This window comes from Mya arenaria, chromosome 7 (genome assembly GCF_026914265.1).
Source record: "Mya arenaria isolate MELC-2E11 chromosome 7, ASM2691426v1".
Classification (NCBI taxonomy): Eukaryota; Metazoa; Mollusca; class Bivalvia; order Myida; family Myidae; genus Mya; species Mya arenaria.
The window spans coordinates 42,555,595-42,577,570 of record NC_069128.1 but is presented as its reverse complement, the minus strand read 5'-3'; the positions used below and the strand labels follow the sequence as shown (position 1 = coordinate 42,577,570).

Below are 21,976 nucleotides of genomic sequence, written 5' to 3'. Positions count from 1 at the left end.
CCATATGTAAATTTCATCTTTTCATGTAAAATTCATTGATATAAACAACTGGCGATGCATGATTTTATGCCACAAACTAAGCTGTGAAATTACAAACCTACAAATTTGACTGTAGCTAAGGAGTAGCAATTCAAATTGATAATATTTTCCATTTAATTGAATTTTGAATATGCAAATTGTAAGTTTTATATAATTACACAATACGTGAGCCTAAGTGGTGCATTAGTGTAGATTTGTATACCATACATACACCACTAAAAGTTAACCAAACTGAAAGAGTATTCACCTTGGGATATAGACAGTGATCTTACAAATACAATATAGCGGTGGAAACCGAAGTGAGAACATTTGCTCATGCTCTAATTTTTAATCAAATTTCTAATAAAAATTAGAAAAGTTTTTTGGTTTTTTTTTGTGTGTGTTTTGTCCACCTCTTAAGCCTCAAATCCTTATAAATGAATAATAAAAAAGTGTGAAAAAGTGTAAAAAAATCTTTAGGTGCCTTGGTCGAAAATCATCCTCATTGGTCTCTACAATCAAATGGACAGCACCCCTGCTCATTTTTTTCAAATATTATAAGCCCTGCTTTAATGTGACATGCATGGTTACTGCTCAGCAGCTATGCACTCAAAATGTGATTTATCAGTTTTTTTTGTAATATATGTCTATGTGATAGATGATTAACTAGGGTCATTTACCTGATCCATTTTTGCCCGCTGATGAATTGTTCAACAAAAGTGTGATTAAAATGATTGTTCTCACCTCGGTTACCACCGTAATATAATTCTCATCACAATCAAATCTAAAACAATAACATTATTTTTTACATAGGTTTTTACACATGCTTACATCATAAATTATACTCATGAACTTCTCATGTTTAGAAAATGCCAATGTGTGCCCAAATATGGTTGTTATCAGTGATGTTAAAAGTTTGCCTGAAAAAGGTGCTAGAAATATTTTTTTAATGTAATTGTGCCAAATTTATTACAGAAAAAGAAAAAAATTCATATGCTTTTTTGTATGCTTCAATAATTAATAATGTAAACAAAACTTCCTTCATTACTTTAATATCTAGAAATTATTTTTTTCAAATTCTATAAAATAAAGGTCACTATTCAGGATATATTGGATGTTACCTTTAACAGCTAATACCGTAACATCCATAATAACCTAAATCATAACAACTACAAAACAACACTATTGTGTCAATACAAATAACAAATGAAAATAAAATACTGTAATACTTTTAGATACCGTAACTCTATTAATAAGCGAGGATTCCAAACATGAGTGTGCAGAATATAGACAACTCGGGGCTTTTTCAGTGAAAATTGGGAACAGCCCTAGCCTAGCCTTGTTATTTATTGAAAAACACTTCAAATTTCAAATTGGAAAAATTTAAACAATGAAAGCTTAATGCTCATTTATTCTAAATGAATGCAAGATTGATATTCAAATAGAAACAAACACAACTGTATCTTAAGCAAAAGCTTAGTGATTAAATAAAAAAAATAAAATAAAAATATATATATTTTTTTTTACAAATTTTGGGAAACAAAATTACTGCCCTAAAGTTTTCGGGGAAAAAATTATCTTGGAAAAATCAGAGTTTCAGCTGAAAAAGCCCTGCAACTAAATCAAGTTCAAGCTTTCAACCAAGGGTTTCAAAATACTGTTAGTTTGGAATGTTCCGGTAATTGCATGGAAAAAAAGATGTGATATCCCCAAAAGAATAGATGTGTTAGTTTCATTACTAATTCCCATTACTTTTATTTATTTAATTTTTTGAAGAGAAAAGACATGTGTTCGTATACTAACAGTTAAAACGAGAGAGGGATTAATTAAGAACATTCCATTCCAAAGGACATCAGCTTAGTCAAAAAGAGGCCTTTATTTTATACTCCTTTTAAAGTTTAAAAAGTGATTTGACTTTCATCAATATTGTGAGCACATGCAGAACTCATTATTTTTTGACAATGTTTACAAAACAATTAAAGTGAAAATAAACAAAGGATAATGTGATGTTTTAAACGTTTTTCAAACTACAAAATTAGGTACAAATCCAATGTAGAAAAATGCAACCAAAAAAACATTCCGGTACTTAAAATGAAAAAAGAGGGGTTTTTTGGAGAAAAAACATTGAGAATTTGTTCATGCTTAAAAGTAAATTAAAAAAAAGGGACCGGTACTTAAATTGAAAAAAAAAACTTTTAAAGAAAAAATATTGAGAATTTGTTCATGCTCGAAAATAAGTATAATTGATTGTTTTTTATTCTTTTTTGTTGAAAGTATCGAAAGATTGAGAATTTATCTTGTAAACAAATGAAACAGATTTCAGCCTCTATTTGACTACTTTCTGGATCAACCTTGTATTACCATATAAAATAGGGGAACTAAATCAAGTTTGTCCGAAAACGAAACTACCCGTTGTCTCTGAAACTAATGTACAAAACGAAATACTAAGTTAACTAATAATTAGCAATAGCAAAAACAAGAGCACCATAAGTGGACTGCCTATGCCCATCTGTTGTTTTTTTCAGTTGAAAAAGATGCATACCTCTGCTATCACTAAAGCTAGAGTTAGCAGCCTTGATATACATAATGCATATTGTCATTGGTAACATGTGTGCTAACTTTCATGTAAATATTTGAAATGTTGTTTGAGTTATGGCAAAGATAAACAAAATTGCACAATGATAGCATTGCCACAGCCGATGACAACACAAAGCGTATGACAAAACCTAAACCTTCTCGTTCGAAAAACAGATGGGGCTAAAAACACACAAATTATCAGTTGTTGGACTAAATTATTTATGTAGATAAAATACAACAATCTGTTTTTTATTTAAAAAACCCAACAATTTTTAGTAATGGCATGATGCAGAATTTGAGCTGCAAGACTTAATAATATATAAGAGTCCAGCTGAGCCCCATTTCAATTGCATGAAACTAGATCAAGTTTTACATACACTAATTATGACTTCAAAGCAAACAAACTTTTTCTTTGACAAAAGGATCAAAACAAGGTCACATTCAGTTTATTTATACAGATTGTATGTTCGATAAAAGAACATGTATTTATTTAGTTTGTTTGAGGGTATTAAATAGTTGGACATTAAATGGAGCTCAAACTAGTTTAGTACAGGCCAATCCAAGGCCAAAGGACAATTTTAATTAAATTCTCATCTTCATTCAAAATCCATTATAATATAATTAATGAAAACAAAATTATGAGGAGCCCATTTAAGATTGTATCTGTTTCTTTCCTTTTTCACAGGATGAAAAAATAATCTACGATATTTTCTTATTTTGACCTTGCAAAAGGTCAATGTCAACATTTCAAGGTCATGAATATGAGATTAAAAGAATATAAATTGTTCCATCAGTGTGACATGTAAGAAATTTGTCAAGATTTGAAAACAGAAAACCCCGGAAACAAAACGGTAATTTTGATATTCAGATGAGATTTTAATTAAATTTGTCCTTGACCCTTTCTTAAGCTAGAAAAGGTCACGACACTGAAAAGGTGAGAGTCTTACCTCCGTGTTATATGCCTAAAAAGGCAACGTGCATATGCTGGTAAGTTTAGTTACACAAAATAACATTGAATTGTCCTAGTAAGCACATGTAGTTTAATTTATTGACTGAAAAATTGTTTAATTCTCTTCGTTAAGTTAAATATCTCAAATAAGTTGAGTTAAATATCTCAAATAAGTGAAAATAATAAATATCAATTTACAAAAATAAATCATCATTCTTATTTAATTATCATAATAAACGCTGTTCAGACATTAATTTAATTACAGTTATAATTAACCTTTTCTTTTTCGCATCACTTATTTTTTCAGAAAAAAATAATCGTAACAATAGAATCAAGGTTTAAAAAAAAATAGATGAAAAAATTGCTTGAGCAATTCATTTTTTTTTGTGACAAATGGGCTTTAACTGAGTTTACGGAACATTTTATGTAGAAAAAAAGTCAAAACAAAGACTTTTGACACGATGTTATTTGAAATCTCATTCTAATGACAATAATACATTACATTAATTTATGTTACACATTAAAACAGCAAATTTGTCAAAAGCACCACTCTTGATTCAACAATTTCTTTGAAAACTTTCAAATGAATGTCATTCAAAATGGCAATCCTTTCATTCAAAACAATTTAAGGCATAAAACACTATTAAAAATTGGGAATTCAAGAAAGCTCTGTTGCAAGATCGTGCCATAAGGTTTGCGAAAACCTCAAACTAGACAAGCTGAATTCTCAAAACAGGTAGGAAAAAGACACAAATTTTGTTTATATCCCTGAAATAAATATGTATCTCCCTTGTAAATTGTAACAATCATGAGTAGTCTTCCTTGAAAAGAGTAAGTTACTGTATAATCTTTCTTGAATATTTATTCTTTTTATTTCTGTACAATAATGTTGCAATGTTATTGATTTAATTTAACTTAAAACAGTACATAAACTTCTGATAATTCTCCATTAACCAATGAAATACAACCTTTTTTTTAACATCTTCAATAAAAAAAGCTCACTTGTCTCCCTTTAAACAGTGACATATAGTAAAATTCTTAATTATCTCTGTTATATTTAGGATAAAGTAGAAAATTACCTCCTTTGAATTTTTTTTATTCATAAGACAGTTTTTACTGATTAATATCCCTTGAACAGTATTTACTGACTAATCTCTTTAACACAGAAATAGAGAATTATCCCCCTCGAAAACAATGAAATTTGTCACCCCTTTAAACATTAATATACAACATTTTTCTCTTGAAATAGGAAAAATACTGAATTAACTCCCTTACCGAATACTCTTCCCTCTCCACTTCTGGAATGGATGCAGACACAGTTGCAGTTTTGGAGGGGAAAACATTGGACTTGGACTTCTTCACATGTTGGCGGGACTTTTTCCGCTTTTTCTTTTTCTTCTTTATACCCGGTTCTTTCTCTTCATCATCTACTTGTTCAATTGGTGCTGCGAAGTTTTTCGAGGAATGGCTGTGCAGGGATTTAAGCGGAACGTGAATGTGCGGGAAGGAAGATCTTCGATGACCTGGAAAAAAAATGAAAAAATAATTTAATGTTCCTATTGTACATCATTAAAAGGTTGGGGTTTATTTAAATATAAATTTGGCATACTGATGAAAAGATCAATGCTTCTTAATAAGACTACTTTGATTTGATACCATGACTGGCAGCATAAGAACAGTGCAGTTTGATTCATGGTCATCACGCCAGTAAGAGCATGATTATAAAATTTCAGTTGTTCTCAATCCTTATAACAGTAAGAGGTGGACATGTTTTCCCTGGAACAAGCATGAATAAAACATTCTAAACAGTTGTTTCTAAAATCCTTAGAAACAGTAAGAGGTGGACATGTTTTCCCTGGAACAAGCTTGATTAAAACATTTTAGAGGTGAATGAAGAGCTATAGGTCTGATGCATGACGGCAATTTCTATTTCAAAGCATGACTGCAAATAATTGCTTTATCCAATTTTCAATATTCAAGTTCGATCATCATTTCACATTAAGAGTTCGCTGAGGCCTCATAATCAATTTACAGTGGGTCAGAAGGTCAATAATTATTTTTTATACATGTATATTAAAAAAAATCAAACAAGATTCGATTTTCTGAGGGATTTTGTAAACAAGAGATATAACAAGAGCCATCGTAAGACAGCGCGCTCGACTACGCCGCTTTGACTTAGAATACAATAAGGATGTAATAATACCAAGTTTGGTCTCTTTATGTCAAACCTAACTAAAATTATTCGATACATAAGGTGACTTTGATGCTGCTCTCCCACCAGCCCGCCCAAACAATGACCTAAGTCATTCAAATAACTTGATTTCCCATTATGAAAATGTGGTTTAAAATATACAAATATGCATCCAACCCCCACAGTCATTTGTCTTACTTGTTATGTCATACTCCTCTAGGCAGCGTTCGCTCCCTTGTGATGGAATCTCTATCACTTCCTGGTGACGTTCACCCCATGGTACACTGTCCTCGCTACATGACAACAGATCAGCAAATGTTCGCCTGTAAGAAAACAATTATGGTAAGATTATAACAGCAGTATAACTATTACGGAAAAAACATCACTTCATAAGAAAACACCTGAGGTAAGCAAGTTAGCGATTTACCCCTACAGAGAAACAGAATTCAGTATACATACGCCTTGGACACAATATAAACCACACTCTAATAATTGATTCTGTTACAAGATATATAACAATATTAACAGCATACAAACATTAAAAAAAAAGTTATCGCCGAATATTGTCTGCTAATTAACCAAAAAGATCTCTTTTTTCAAATAAGACTAGTCATGTGTCCGTCTTAATACATAGGCACCAGCTCAAGAAAATAATTGGAACTAATTCCGGAGGATTTTCATGACAGATTTCCAATAGCGTATGAGCTCTTTGATGTTATGATCTATTTACAAAGCTTGGGCAAAAAGATGTTGACAATGTCACATAATATTCAGGATCCCATGACGCAATTATAAGAAGCTATCTGCTGGTAAAACAAGCTGACATGTAATCAAAGATCTGCGGAAGTCAAATAGAGACAGAAGACAGAGTTGGTCGATTGAAGTGGAAAAGTCAATGATATAAAAACTTCAGGAGCAACATCGTCATTCAATTCACTATAAAGACGCATATAGGTATAAGCCACTTCAAAGCCGGAGTGAAGAGAAGTGTTTTTCTCCAATGACTTAAGCCATGACCTACATAACTATGCCTTTTGACCGGTAACTAATTAAATGCAGTGAGCATCTTGTTACTTAAGAGCACTTAAAGTGGCAAACGCTCATCTGGGTAAAGGGGAAAATTTGGACTGAAGTATTCAAGCCAGAGTTAAGGGCCTTGTTGTCTTTTTTAAATAATGGCCAAGATAATGACAATAATTTGATTTACTGTCTCTCAAAAAGAGATGAGCAAACATTTTTAAACGGACTTCTCAAGCCTTACTGATACATATATATTTGAATAGACTCAATCTTATCTAACTTGGGTTAAAGCTATTCGATCATGTTTATGGACCAAAAATTAGCTTTCCCAGTAATGCATCTGAAAACATATTTTATTGTTATTTTCCTCTATGATATTGAATTTGAAGAAAAAAATACATAAAGTAAATATTTTAAAAAATATTTTGGTTTTAGTGGGGTGCGAACCCATGATGGTAAAGTCAAGAAAAAAATGATGCCTTCACCACTAGGCCACAATGACTTAAACAACAGATGATGGATATTTTGACCTCTTAAGAATACATTGATATCATCACATGATAATGTGACTCGACCAATCACACTACAACAAATCACTGAATCTCCTTAGTACACATATACAAAATTGTGGTCTTTAAAGATAACTTTCGAGCATATATCAACATTTGTTGAAGGGTTACAGCTGTCAGTATCTTAGTTTTAACACTGCTAATGATTTGCCACATTTTATTTTGTCATAAAGTGTATTTTAAAAAGCATGAGCGAGTCCCTTTAAGGTCATATGCTTGGTTTACACTTGAGTTGTCTTCCAGCTGTTCAATTTGACTTTAAGTGCTTTCAAAATGACAACAAATGATAAAAATGTTTACATGATATTACTTTAAACAAACACTCAAGGTCCAAGGTCTGACTAAGGCAAAACATAATTAATGTTGTGGTTCCAGTTACCAAACTGACCCTTTTTTAATTCCTCAGTTTAAATTATTATTTTATTTTTTTTTAAATATATTGTATATTAAAAATGTGTTAAATTTTTAAGCCATGTGGTACTATTTTATAACTTTGTGATACAGTTGAGTAAAATGTTTTGAGTTTCTTGTTTGGCAACATTTATGTCGGAATGGGTATGTATGTGAACAAAACAGCGATTAACATACATGTACTTTACACACAAGTCATTACTTTTCCAAAACATAATGTTTTTCCTACCTACCAAGTCTGTTTTTTGTGAGCATGTAACAGTAACCAAAACATAATTTATGTTTGGCCTATGGTAAAATGTCCATCACTGATTACACAAGCATTGAACTGTACTATCATGTTGAATTGTATTCCACATTGTGTTTGTCAGATGGCCAATATTAGGCAGATAAAGTTTTTTTTAACGTTGGCAGTACTTTTGAGAAGTAGGTTAAAGAGTTTATAAAGGTCTGCCGGAGCCCACCGTATTGCCCAAGCCCACCATATTGCCTGAGACTACCATATTGCCTAAGCCCTCCATGTTGCCCGAGACCACCATATTACCCAAGCCCACTATTTTGCCTGAACCACCATTTTGCCTGAACCCACCATATTGCCTGAGATCACTATTTTGCCCAAGCGCACCGTATTTCCTGAGCCCACCCATATTGCCTGAGCCCACCATAATGCCCAAGCCCACCCATATTGCCTGAACCCACTATATTGCCTAAGCCCGCCATATTGCCCAAGCCCACCATATTGCCCAAGCCCACCATATTGCCCAAGCCACCATATTGCCTGATACCACCTTCACTAATATGTACTTTTTATAATAAAAGACTCACTCTGGTGGTTTATCGAACAGTTTTTCAATGTCGTCATGGAGACTAAAGGAATGTTCCAAGTCATCTTCCTGGTCCATATCAAGCCAGAAGGACAGTCCAGTCTCAGATGGTGAGACAGCAATACTAGCGCTGCGCACCGAGCGAGGCCGACTGTCAACAGAGTAATCTGAGGACATGGAAGACAGGCTCTCAGCCTCCGTCGGGCTTCGGGGTAGCCCATCTGTGTTCTGAAATAGGGGAAAAAGTGAATTTAAAGGCAAAACAGTTGTGAAATAAACTCTGGAAATGGCATTATAAATGTTGCAAACTCAGTAAGGCTTTGGGCTCTGAGTTCATCTGTGGTCTGAAATGGGAGAAAACAGATGATAACATGAAACAAGAGCATCAACTCTTGCAAAAATCCAGTCATTATACCCTGGAGTGACGTAAAGACAACGAGGCTGGTTATTGAACGCGACAGAGATATTCTGCCCATCATCATCATGTCTAAATTTGGTGATGATTGGACCTAAATTTGGTGATGATTGGACAAAAGCTTCTAAAGTTATTAATTGAACAAGACTGATTTTGAGTAATTTCTACAATTAAGGGTGATAACTCTCGAGTGACTCATATATTGGTTATCATACTTGTCTGAGATATTATGTCCAAACACATTTTGACCAAATCTGATGATGAAGACAGAGGTTTCTAAAGTTACTGATCAGACAAGACTGATTTTAGATGATTTCTACAATTTAGGGTTGATAACTCTTGGGTGACTCATCTCTAATATGGCTGGTCATCCAACTTGTCTGAGATATTGAGTCCATTCACAATCTGACCAAATTTAATAATGAGTGGACAGACTCACCTGGCTTCTAAAGTTATTGATCAGACAAGACCAATTTTACGTGATTTCTACAATTTAAGGTTGATAACTCTTGAGTGACTCGAATCTTATGGCTGTTATACAATGGTTATCAAACTTATCTGAGATATTATGCCAATACACATTCTGACCAAAAAATGGGATGATTTGACAAAGGATTTCAAATCTATTGATCAGACAGCATACTGGATGAAGCCCGATCGCTCGTAAGCCAAAGTCGTGAAACTTTGATACCTCATGTTCAGAAAAAATGTGGAATTGGCATTTACGATGTTATATAAAGCTCTGACAATTCTAAAAGGGATATTTAAATAGCTCTGCTAGGCACCAATGTAGCCCCATACAAACAATTTCTTAAAATTACTTTCATCCCTTCAACTTTTACTTTAAGTTTGTTTCTTTAATTAAACAAAAATGAAAGCTGAAAATAAAACTGCATATATATCATCAAATACAAATTGCAGGATATCTCTTATCTTAAAATGCAGAAAAATTATGCAAATTTTGTTCATTTACAGAATAAAAAAAATGCTGACTCCTACAAATAATACTTAATAGGATAATTATAAACACCAATAAAGACTTATAAAAACAAATTGTCAGTTTTATACAACGAAATTAATAAAATAAATTGTATTTGTAATGAACTAATATTATCTTAATTGCAGTAATTAAGCAGGTTGCGAAACTACATTAACTGAAAAACAGCATGCAAAAAGGTATGAAGCAAGTTATTTAACAGAAAAAGAACATGTGAACAATACAAAACCCTGAAAATCATTGGGTAAACTTACTTTCAATACAAAAAAAAAAATTGATAAATAAAGTAAAACATTTTATCTCTTCCTATTTTTTACTATTATTGTTAAAATGCTTTGCAAAATGCAACAAAGCATGATTTCAAAGATAACATCTCATTATCTTCTATTTTTGAAGAGCTTTATCCTAGTTATCAAGTTCTGATTAAAATCTATGTAAGAAATATTTCTATATTGAGCAAAACTTTCAGTATATTAACTACTTTTTGTATGCTTTCAAATAAAAAGCACTAACCCTAAAATAGATAGGCTTGTCGAAAACTTTGTCGTTGTTTTACAAGTGTGTATTAAAACATAATTAAAACCTAAAAAAAAAAACCTATCTACAAAATAGGGGTCAACCCTACCATTTTTATAGTCAGTCATTAAAAATAAAAACAAAAAATAAAGTGTGTGTTTGCATATGTAGTTTAAAAGCTTTATACAGAATTTAACTTTAAAACCATTCTTAAATTATGACAATAACGTTCTTATATAAAGCCTAAAAAAAAAAAAAAAAATAGAACAAGAAACACAGTGATTGGATGAAACCCAGTTTTCAATGATTGACTGAAGAAATTCAGCCTTTATTGTGATATTCAGTTTCTACAGGTTTTGATTCTAATTTTAGTAACACTTACATTGACCTTGACCTTAGGGGCTGTAAGTGCAATGCCATGGAAGTTCTCCATAAGCTCTTCCTACATACCAAGTTTGGTCAACATATGTCAACCCTAACTATTCAGTTTCAACCATCAACCATGTTTATTATTTTTAGAAACAGTGACTTGACCTTGAATCCATGGGTCCCAAACACAATTCCATGAAAACTCTCCATAAACTCTTCCTAAATACCAAGTTTAGTCATGATATGTTGACCATAACTAAAGTTATTCAGTTTCAACTGTTTTTGTTTTATTTTTAGTAACAGTGACCTTGACCTTGACTCAAGGGGCTCCAAACGCGATCACAAGAAAGGTCTTCTTCAACAATTCCTTAATACCAAGTTTAGTCAAGATATGCCAACACTAAACTATTTAGTTTTAACCATTTTTATTTTTAGTAACAGTGACCTTGGCCTTGATATCCAGATAACAATGGTTCCAATAAAGTCATCAAAAATTGAACTTTTTTATGAACAAGCCCAAATTCTAAAACCGAGTTCTTCCATTGCAGTAAGACTGAATTCAGCATTGACATTTACCTTAATCCTGATCTTAATTCAGACTAATTTCAGACTTTCTGTTCAAGGTGGCATCAACAAAAATTAACATGCCGCAATAAAAAATGCAGAATTTGATTAAACCCAAAAGGCATTTAACCAGTGCACTGGGCTTACGGGCTTGTGCTGATTTTGACCAATGCCAACAAATAATAATACATCAATATAAAGTATAAGCACAATGCTTTTAACACCTACATTTTACGTTAAGTGTTTCTTCATATTCTTTTACTCATGCTTATTTCTTTGAATGATATAGTTGCTTTCAGATTATAGTTTGACATTGCTCGAGTTCCAATTTGGCATGGAATCCATTCCATTTATTACAATCTTACATTCTTTTAAATGAAGTCATCAGTGAAATTTCGGGGGTAAACACAAAACATAAATAGTTAACTTGACTGTCTTGAATCTTTGCCATTATTTTTTTTGGACATTGTTGCATGCAAAAACATGATCTCAAACAATGACATACCATTCCTCTATTGTCTAAAAGCTAAAAGCTATTTTCAAAGCATAATTCTTTATGCTGTCAGAGTGCCACTTTTGAAAGTTGGACAGCTGTGTGAATCAGGACGCTGTGTTTTGATATTTTGGCTTAAAGTGCAAAAAAAATAGTTCGACCAGACTTCAACAGAATTTAAGTTATTTCAAACGTATTTCAGAAATAGTTCATGGAGGATTTTTTTTTTAAATTAAAAAAAGTTGTCTTTTCTATATTTCGGTTCGATTCCAAGAATCAAAATAATTGAAAGTACACACTGGTCAAATCATCTTTGCACATCGCTGTTGTTGTTTATATGTACATATTTAACCAACTTCTTACCCCACCTACTCACATGGAACAAATTTGCAAGTCTGTTCTTATGTGGTTATATAATTTGCGCTTAAATGCAAATATATTTGCCATATTGGTAAACTCGCCATTTGGGGCAAACTAAAAATGTCCCCCGAGGGCAAATGTTGTAAATTAAGTGTAGCATAAGTTTTAGAATTACAGGAGTTTTAAGCTTGGCAATACAATAGAAACAGATGATTTTCAAAACTATTGAGACATAAGCTAGAAAAATAAAATATCAACTAATTGCATGAGTGTTCCAAATGATGATTACATGCAGATGTTGCTATCATCATGCAGCAGTGCCCATTCTGAAGAAATGATGTATTAATTTTGTAATAAGGCCTAACAAAACAAAATGCATCTGACATGCTATTTTTAGCAACATACATCTATTTATAGCAAAGGGCATCTATTAACAGCAACTTACACAATCAAAATCAACAGTTGCTTGAAATCCAAAGTTATCATCATCATCGTCAACATTTTCCTTTGAAAGCATGGATTTGATAATAAAATAATATACAGAACAATTTTTCATTCCTGTGTTTCTACTGTGTTTTCTTTTTTGTGGCTAACCTTTTTATTTCAAAGGGGCTATACACCAGATGATACAATTGCATTGAATCTTACTTACTGATGTATCACATCGCTTAAATACTGCTGACAAAAGATCAGATCGCAGATTTTCATATTTCCGTTCCAAAATTATTGTCTTACTCATTTTTTTTAGTAATGGTTTAAGCCATTAAACATTTAATTTGGAATGGAAATATGAAAAACTGTAATCTAATCTTTTGTCAACAATCTTTTATCACTGGTTTGCAGATATTTACGCAAACATTTGCTCATTCCAAGAATAAACAAGAGGGCCAAGATGGCCCTATATCGCTCACCTAAATAAAACTTTGTGCTATAGACTTGTTGATAATTTAACGGCAATAACAGGGGTTTGGCTTCTCTAATGTATTATGCCCATTTACATTCTCACCAAATTCTATGATTGTTGGACAAATGCTTAAAATGTTACCTCTAAAATGTTAAGTTTTTTCCATATTTTAGCTCTGTGACCTAGTTTTTGACCCCAGATGACCCATATTCTCGAAACAACCTTTCTGACAAATTTCCAGGATATTTGGGCTAAAAATGCTACCTCTAGAGTGTTAACAAGGTTTTTCCATATTTGGGCTCTGTGACCTAGTTTTTTTACCCCAAATGACCCATATTCGAACTTACACTAGAAATCGTCGAAACAACCTTTCTGACAATTTTCCAGGATATTTGGGCTGAAAATGTTACCTCTAGAGTGTTAACAAGGTTTTTCCATATTTGGGCTCTGTGACCTAGTTTTTGAAAAAGTAGCCTCTCGAGTGTTAACAAGATTTTTCTATTTTTGGGTCATGTGACCTAGTTTTTCATCACAGATGACCCATATTCGAACTCGTCAGAGTAATTACTGGGACAAACATCCTGACCAAGTTTCGCGGCAATTGAGGCAAAAATGTGACCACTAGAATGTTAACAAACTAAGTGTGGACGGACGAAGGACATTCATCGATCCTAATATTAAAAGCTCACCCTCAGCCTACGGCTAAGGTGAGCTTAAAAGTTGTAAAAACGGTAAATCTGTGAGAGTGCAGCTTTAAGATCCGTGTTTTTTTTCCACTTTTAAGGGAATGGTGGCAGGGTCCTTTGAAAGGGGAAAACAAGTGTCCATTTGGTACAAATGGGTAAAATAACTAACACAATTCAAACAATGTTCAACTTGTTTTCAAACCTTTGATTCAACAAATCTATAATGGACTCATAAATGGCACTTTATTGCTACATTTGCTTAATGTTCAGCGGTCAATGCTTCTAAAAAAATAATTAAAGGGTTTTTTTTACCTTGGTAAGGGAAAAATATAATTTTTCAGGAGGGGGATGGGGACAAAATTTCAGCCCCAAAAACGGCTGCAAAAATAACTGTAAATACAAGTTTAAAGCGCATTTTCCAAAAGCAAATTTTAAACCAGACTACAACTTTAACATGTTTGTGTAGCTAAATATACCAGTAGTAACAGCAACAGCACTGATAATGGCAATACTTGGATTTTTTTCTAAAAGTAAGTTTACATTTAATTATTTTAGAACAAAATAATATTAAATATTGAATACTTACAAAACTTCCTGAGTTAGCCCGTGTGAAATATGACATGCTCACTTAGGGGCCAAGGGAGTTGCAATCTGAAATCAAACAAAAATAAATTAGTTTTATGCTTCAACATCACACAGTGTAAAAAATATATATCAGAAGTAATATTAATAACATAATATGATTTTTGACCAATTAAATTTATTTCTACATTTATTATTACTTAGATTCAACATTTATATCTTGTTTATATAAAATTATTTACCCTCAGGATAAATTTGCCCCCTAGGGTAAATTTACCCCAGGGGCAAATATGTGCATATAAATGCAAATATCCACAGCTGTATGGTTACAAATGGGCGCAAACTCTCCCAATGCCTTAAGGTGCTGGAAAATTGTACCAGTTGATATTTCATTTCAATTAAAATTAATGCTAAACCTGATTATTTAATAGATACTACACCTCATTCAGTATAAACATTGAACTTTTGAAGTTATAAATTTAAAAAAAAAATATTTTTCAATTGTCATTTAAATGTGCCAAAAATTTCCCCAGGGGCAAATATTGGTCATATAAATGGGGTAGATGAGAAGACTTAAACCAATATTATCCCTATATTTTGTTACAAGAAATGCAGATATCCTCATGGATTAGTTTCATTTTTCCATTCACTGGTTTTCACATTTGAGGCCCAGTGAGCGAGTGCCGTGCATTTTACCCAGATATTTTATTCAAAACTGTACAGTCTCACAGATTTACCGTTTTTGACAACTTTTTTTTATTTTTTGTCTTCGAGTGAGCAAATTTTTGTGTAAATGTCTGGAAACCAGTGATATAAGACTATTGACAAAAGATCAGATCGCAGTTTATCACATTTACATTTGAAAATAGATGTTTTATACATCTTAAAGCTAATTACTAACGCTCTAAGAAAAATAGAGTTTTTGGTGGCTTATTACCAAACAATTGAGATCTGTTCATTTGTGAATTATCTAATAGTCGAAACGCGATGGCTCGATATTCTAGGGACCGGCCAAAATACTTCGAGCCTCGAGAATATCGAGCCAAGCGAGGTTGCTTACAGAATGTTTTTTTATTCGTTATAAAAAGTCTTGTTTACATCATTTGTTATTGGCTACGCTAACTCCACGAGAGAAGAGAAGAGTATTTATTGGATGTAGTTACACATCGTAAAGTTCGTAACATGACTTCTTCGATACTTAGAAAATATCATTTTATTTTATTTTATTTATTATAAAAATACATTTATGCGAAAAAAACAATTAAGCAATTTTAAACAGTGGATAATAGCTTACCAAACATAGCATATAAGTTATATCAAAATGCATATAAATTCAAAAATTGATAACAAATAGAAGTTAAAGTGATAGCATGTTTATTCAAACTATTAAACCATTTAAATTCAATAATAACAAGAGATGTTTGTCAAACATTATGCCCCCCCTGAGCGCCATGTTGTCAGGATTATATGGACAATTGAATGAAATATGCATGGATCGAAATGACAGCTGATTTGTTGCCATTAAGGCAGTTTTAAGGTTATGACCATTAAAGTGTGAGGATAGAGTGTGTTATGACCATGACCTTTGACTCTATGAACTCAAAATCCAGATTCATCAGCAGGTCACCAGAAACATAAATGTCAAGTTCGAGGGCCATGGGTGCAGGCATTGTCAAGTTATCACACAGACAAGTTTTTTTCGTTCAAGGTCACTGTGACCTTGACCTTTGACCCAATGACCCCTTAAATCATAAGGGGTCATCTACAAGTCAGATGCAACTCCAAGTCAAGTTTGAAGGCCATGGGTTCTGGCATTGTTGAGTTATCACTCGGACAACCTTTTACCATTCAAGATCAGTCTGACCTTGACCTTTGGCTCTATGAATCCTAAAATCAATAAGGGTGATCTACTGATCAGGCTTAACATCCATGTCAAGTTTAATGATCATAGGTTCAGGCATTGTTGAGATATTAGTGGGAGAAGATTTGTTAACTTTTTTGCGACATTGACCTTGGCCTGATGACCCCCAAAGACGATAGGGGTCATCTACTGGGCAGGCCCAACCTTCATGTCAAGTTTGATGACCATAGGTCCAGGAATTGTCGAGGTCGCTTTCAAGGTCACTGTGACCTTGACCTTTGACCCCTAAAATCAATAGGGGTCATCTACTGGTCAGGCCCAACCTCCATGTCAAGTTTGAGGGCCATGGGTGCAGGCATTGTTGATTTATCACTCAGGCAACCTGTTATCATTCAAGGTCACTGTGACCTTGACCTTTGGCCCAATGACCCCTAAAATCAATAGGGACCATCTTCTGGCCAGGCCCAACCTCCAAGTCAAGTTTGAGGGCCATGGGTGCAGGCATTGTCGAGTTATCACTCGGATAACCTTTTACCATTTCAGGTCACTGTGACCTTGACCTTTAGCCCAATGACCCCTAAAATCAATAGGGACCATCTTCTGGCCAGGCCCAACCTCCAAGTCATGTTTGAGGGCCATGGGTGCAGGCATTGTCGAGTTATCACTCGGACAACCTTTTACCATTCCAGGTCACTGTGACCTTGACCTTTGGCCAGATGACCCCCAAAAACCATAGGGGTCATCTCCTGGTCAGGCCAATTCTCCAAGTCAAGTTTGAGGGCCATGGGTGCAGGCATTGTTGAGTTATCACTCGGACAACCTTTTACCATTCCAGGTGACTGTGACCTTGACCTTTGGCCAGATGACCCCCAAAAACAAAAGGGGTCATGTACTGGTCAGGCCCAATTCCAAGTCAAGTTTGAGGGCCATGGGTGCAGGCATTGTCAAGTTATCACAAGGAAAACCTTTAACCATTCAAGGTGACTGTGACCTTAACCTTTGGCCAGATGACCCCTAAAAACAATAGGGGTCTTCTACTGGTCTGGCCCAACCTCCAATTCAATTATGAGGGCCATGGGTGCAGGCATTGTCGCATTATCACTCGGACAAACTTTTACCATTTAAGGTGACTGTGACCTTGACCTTTGGCCCGATGACCCCCCAAAACAATAGGGGTCATCTACTGGTCAGGCCCAACCTCCAATTCAATTATGAGGGCCATGGGTGCCGGCATTGTTGAGTTATCACTCGGACAACCTTTTACCATTCAAGGTCACTGTGAACTTGACCTTTGACCCGATGAGCCCCAAAAACAATAGGGGTCAGCTACTGGTCAGGCCCAACCTCCAAGTCAAGTTTGAGGGCCATGGGTGCAAGCATTGTCAAGTTATCTTTCGGACGACCTTTTACCTTTCAAGGTCACTGTGACCTTGACCTTTGGCCTGATGAGCCCCAAAAACAATAAGGGTCATCTACTGGTCAGGCCCAACCTCCATGTCAAGTTTGAGGGCCATGGGTGCAGGCATTGTTGAGTTATCACTCGGACAAGCTTTAAAATTATTTTACCATTAAAGGTCACTGTGACCTTGACCTTTGACCCGATGACCCCCAAAATCAATAGGGGTCATCTACTGATCAGGCCCAACCTTCATGTGAAGTTTGATGACCATACATCCAGGAATTGTTGAGTTATCACTCGGACAAGCTTTGGTCTACCGACGGACCGACCGACCGACCGACCGACATACCGACATGCCTGTGCAAAGCAATATACCCCTCTTCTTCGAAGGGGGGCATAATTATAATACCAGTAAAGCAATTTTAATAGATTAGCGCCATGTGCATAATGAAGCTATGGAAACAAATCAAGGTGTGAGATTCTTAACTGAACCCGAGAAAATAACATCGACCTAAGCAAACAAAACAAAGTGTGAAATTCTTACTTGGGACCGCGAAAATGACTTGGAGTGTGGAGAAATATCGACCCTTAAGATATCGAGCCATCTGATAGAATTTTGTATGTCCAACAAAGAGTAAAAAAAAAATCGGTTTTAATCTAGTTCGAGCCAACGAGGATATCAAGCCATGAGATATCAAGCCAACGAGTTTTGACTATATAAATGAATTGAAGGCATTGATGCCAAAATCAGCCGATTCTGAGACAAAGGTGTCAAAACTGACAACCTGTGAGAGTGCAGCTTAACGTAAGGCCAAAAAAGAAGAAAAATAATTTGGTTTAAGGGTAACATCTTTTTCAAAAACAGGTAGGGTAGGTTATTTTTATTCTTCTTTTTTTTCATTAGGTTCTTAATGAAAGAATGTTATTGTCATCATCAGAGAATGGTGTTAAAGTATTCTTCTGTATAAAGTTTTAAAGGTTTTAAACTACATATTATTAAACACAAACTTAACTCATTTTTTTACCTACTGACTAAAAACGGTTGGGTTGGTGCCTATTTCGTAGGTAGGGTAGGATAACCCGAAACAAAACTCTTTTTATTTTTGGCCTCAACAGACAAATGTAAGAAATAGTTGAAATTACAATAAATTTATTAATAAGGATCCTTAGAGGACCTTAATTGAAGTAAAAACTATAAAAAATTGTGATGTTATTATGATAAGATATTAAAGGAAAACCAATCTCAGTGATATTTACCTTAAAAACCTTTTCATACATTGAGAAAACTTGAAGGTGAAAGATATGACATTGAAAGACAAAAACTCTCTTGTCTAATATGAAAATCACCTATCAACACAAGTATGCCCACTTGCAAATGAGAATGATACTCTGTATTGACCTCAATATTATCAAGTTCAGTATGACTTTATCAAAAATCTTTGAACAAATGGATTAAGAATTTATACTCATGTATATAACCTTCAAAAATGAGTGTGACCTAGAAATTCTTAATTATCTTTGTCATCAGTGGTGTAAGTCTTTAAGTAAAAAGGGGAAATAATCTACGTAAAATACATGCAACTGCCAGAGTTATATTTCAGATGAGACAAAAATAATTTGTTTGTTTCTCCCTTCAAAAACATGTACCACTGATTGTCACTAGATGCATGGAGTCTATAAAACATAAACATAAATGACCTTGAACTTTGTATAGCTCCTTGTCTATCTTATGGGGAAATTACTTAATAAAAACAAACTTCATTTGAATATCTTGGAATGCTTTTATAGTGTTAGACAAGCTTAAAAATTTTGCATGCTGTTGTCAAAAATGCCGAGGATATCAAGGTTATATCAAAACATCTTGGGATTTTTTTTTCAAAAAACAGACAAAGCTTGAAATATGAGAAATTACACAGTTAAAATGTTATTTTCATCTCTAATTTTTAAAGCTGGTCTAGACAGTCTGATAATTTAGGTGAAATTCAATTCGTTTAAAATACTAATTAAAACTGTTCATCTCTCAGTACATACATATTCTATATATAAAATTCTATGCTATTATTTTTTCATATGCAAGCTCTGATAATTCATGCAACCTTAGCTATATGCAAATCAGTCATTTATTTCCAACTTCAAAGATGTTCTTCCTTTTTCAACTATGAACCTATATTTCATAACCTGCCTTTTGAAAAACACTTACACATCAAAAAGAAATGTACCCTAAGTCCTTCTATGATAAAACATCATCAATACAATACTTGAACACATCATTATATCTGCACTGTAAAAATAACAATGAGGCAAACCCTCTGCTTTACATTATAGGCACTCATTATCAGCAAGGCATCAAAGCCAGGTCAAATATAGAATCAATATGATAAATCATTATGTAAGCAATTAGGCCAAATATTTAGCATCTGATAATGCTTTATGCTTTAAATCTATATAAAGATTGGAACAGACTATGTTGACCAAGATGGAGGATTCAAGAATAGAGTTCCGAAGGTAAATAAGCGTATGAAGAGTTGTTTGAAACGTCTTTACACATAAACTTTAATCCATAGCATGTTCCTCCAGATTTGCTTTCCAGATTTCCCAATACACTCTTGTAAATTACCCAATTACACTCCAAGGCTTTCCCAATACCCTCTTCATTACCCAATTACATTCTAGAATTCCCAATGCACTCCATTTTACCCCAATACACTCCACCTTACCCAAATACATTCCAGGTTTCCCAATACACGCCTCTTTATCTAATTACACTCAAATGATTTTCCAATACACTCCTTTTGACCCCATTACGTTTCAGGTTTTCCCAATCGCTCCTCTTTACCCCAAAAACATTCCAGGTTTTCCCAATACACTCCTCTTCACCCCATTACATTCCAGGTTTTCCCAATACACTCCTCTTTACTCAATTACATTCCAGGTTTTCCCAATACACTCCTCTTGACCCAATTACATTCCAGTTTTCCCAATAGACTTCTCTTGACCCCATTACATTCCTGGTTTCCCATTACACTTCTCTTTTCCGAATTACATTCCAGGTTTTCCCAATGCACTCTGTTTTACCAAATAACACTCCAAGGTATTCCCAATACACACATTTTTACCCTTGATAATACCATGGACCTATAAATATGGATTGGCAACTCTCATCTGTGTTAATGCGATAATCTCAATCTCACGCGTGCAGCAGAATTTCATTCCAAGATCTTACCGTGTGGTCATTTTCGAGACGTCCGACATCGGCCGAATATATACATGTAGGAAAACATTAATTAAAATTGACTCAAATGCGCGGTACTTTCATTTGAGTTGATAATAGTCATATTGAATCTGATTAAAAACACAGTTATTAATTATAATTAAATCTATAACGAACAAGGCATTATTAGCAGAGTTGGCGGAAATAACCGAAGATCGCCGTTAATCACCGATCGGAGATTAGGCGGAATTTTCCGATATTTACCGAGTGCGCGCTAAGGATTGTGGGTAAATTATTATTTCTTATCGTTTCACCGATATGGGGCAGTTGCCAATCCATTGTTAATAGGTCCGTGATAATACTCCAGGATTCCCAACACACTAGCTCCTCCTTAACCAATAACAATCATGAGCTCCTGAATACCCAATGACACATTCCTCTTCCTTACCCATTTTGTAATAAAACTCCCGATCTACCAAATGAACTCCACACCTCTTACCCAGAAACACTTGAGGATGTTAACATAAACATTACCCAATAACACTCAAAACTTCCAAATAAACATCTCTTTCCTCAACAGAACTCCACACTTGAACAGTTTACTTTGAATCTTTTTGTTTACCCTATAATACAGGCAAATTTATGTTTAGTTTAACCTTCTTCCACTTACCCTCGAATTAATCCAGTTTTCCCAAAAAATCCCTGTTATCCTAAGTATTCTCAGAATTTAACCCAAATAAAGCCCAGAATTTCACCCCAATAAACCCCCTCTCAAAAGATCATTTTTGTTTTTTCCAGTAAACAATTAATCACGCCAAAACCAGCAGGTACCAAGACTGCATAATAGAAAAAAATTCAGTATTCAAAAAATAGCGTTGTCTGTTCTTACATATGGTATTAGCTTTAAGGTTTGATATTAAGATATATTTGAAAGAAACTGTTGCAAATACCATCCGGTTATCAGCAGTAAGAATTCAAATCGCAACCTCAGATTCCTTTAATATAAGGTAATAAAATGGAATTTAATACATCCTCTGATTGCAAAATTCGCATTACATTT

The 21,976-nt window shown here is 34.1% G+C and overlaps 1 protein-coding gene across 11 annotated transcripts in view; it reads right to left on the bottom strand.

The window, feature by feature from the left end:
* LOC128240773 (anion exchange protein 2-like) overlaps positions 1–21,976 on the bottom strand; it is a 126,652-nt gene that overhangs the window by 45,659 nt on the left and 59,017 nt on the right. For 8 of the 11 annotated variants that reach the window (XM_052957636.1, XM_052957638.1, XM_052957635.1 and 5 more), the window contains exons 3-9: positions 14,450–14,514; positions 12,719–12,778; positions 8,561–8,787; positions 5,934–6,058; positions 4,820–5,067; positions 3,543–3,557; positions 2,380–2,442 (exon numbers count right to left, since the gene is read on the bottom strand). In XM_052957636.1, the coding sequence (XP_052813596.1) occupies positions 2,380–2,442; positions 3,543–3,557; positions 4,820–5,067; positions 5,934–6,058; positions 8,561–8,787; positions 12,719–12,778; positions 14,450–14,485 (774 nt within the window). In that variant the 5' untranslated portion in view covers positions 14,486–14,514. The remainder of the gene's footprint in view (positions 1–2,379; positions 2,443–3,542; positions 3,558–4,819; positions 5,068–5,933; positions 6,059–8,560; positions 8,788–12,718; positions 12,779–14,449; positions 14,515–21,976) is intronic. The other 3 variants (XM_052957644.1, XM_052957643.1, XM_052957645.1) reach the window with 3 other exon arrangements.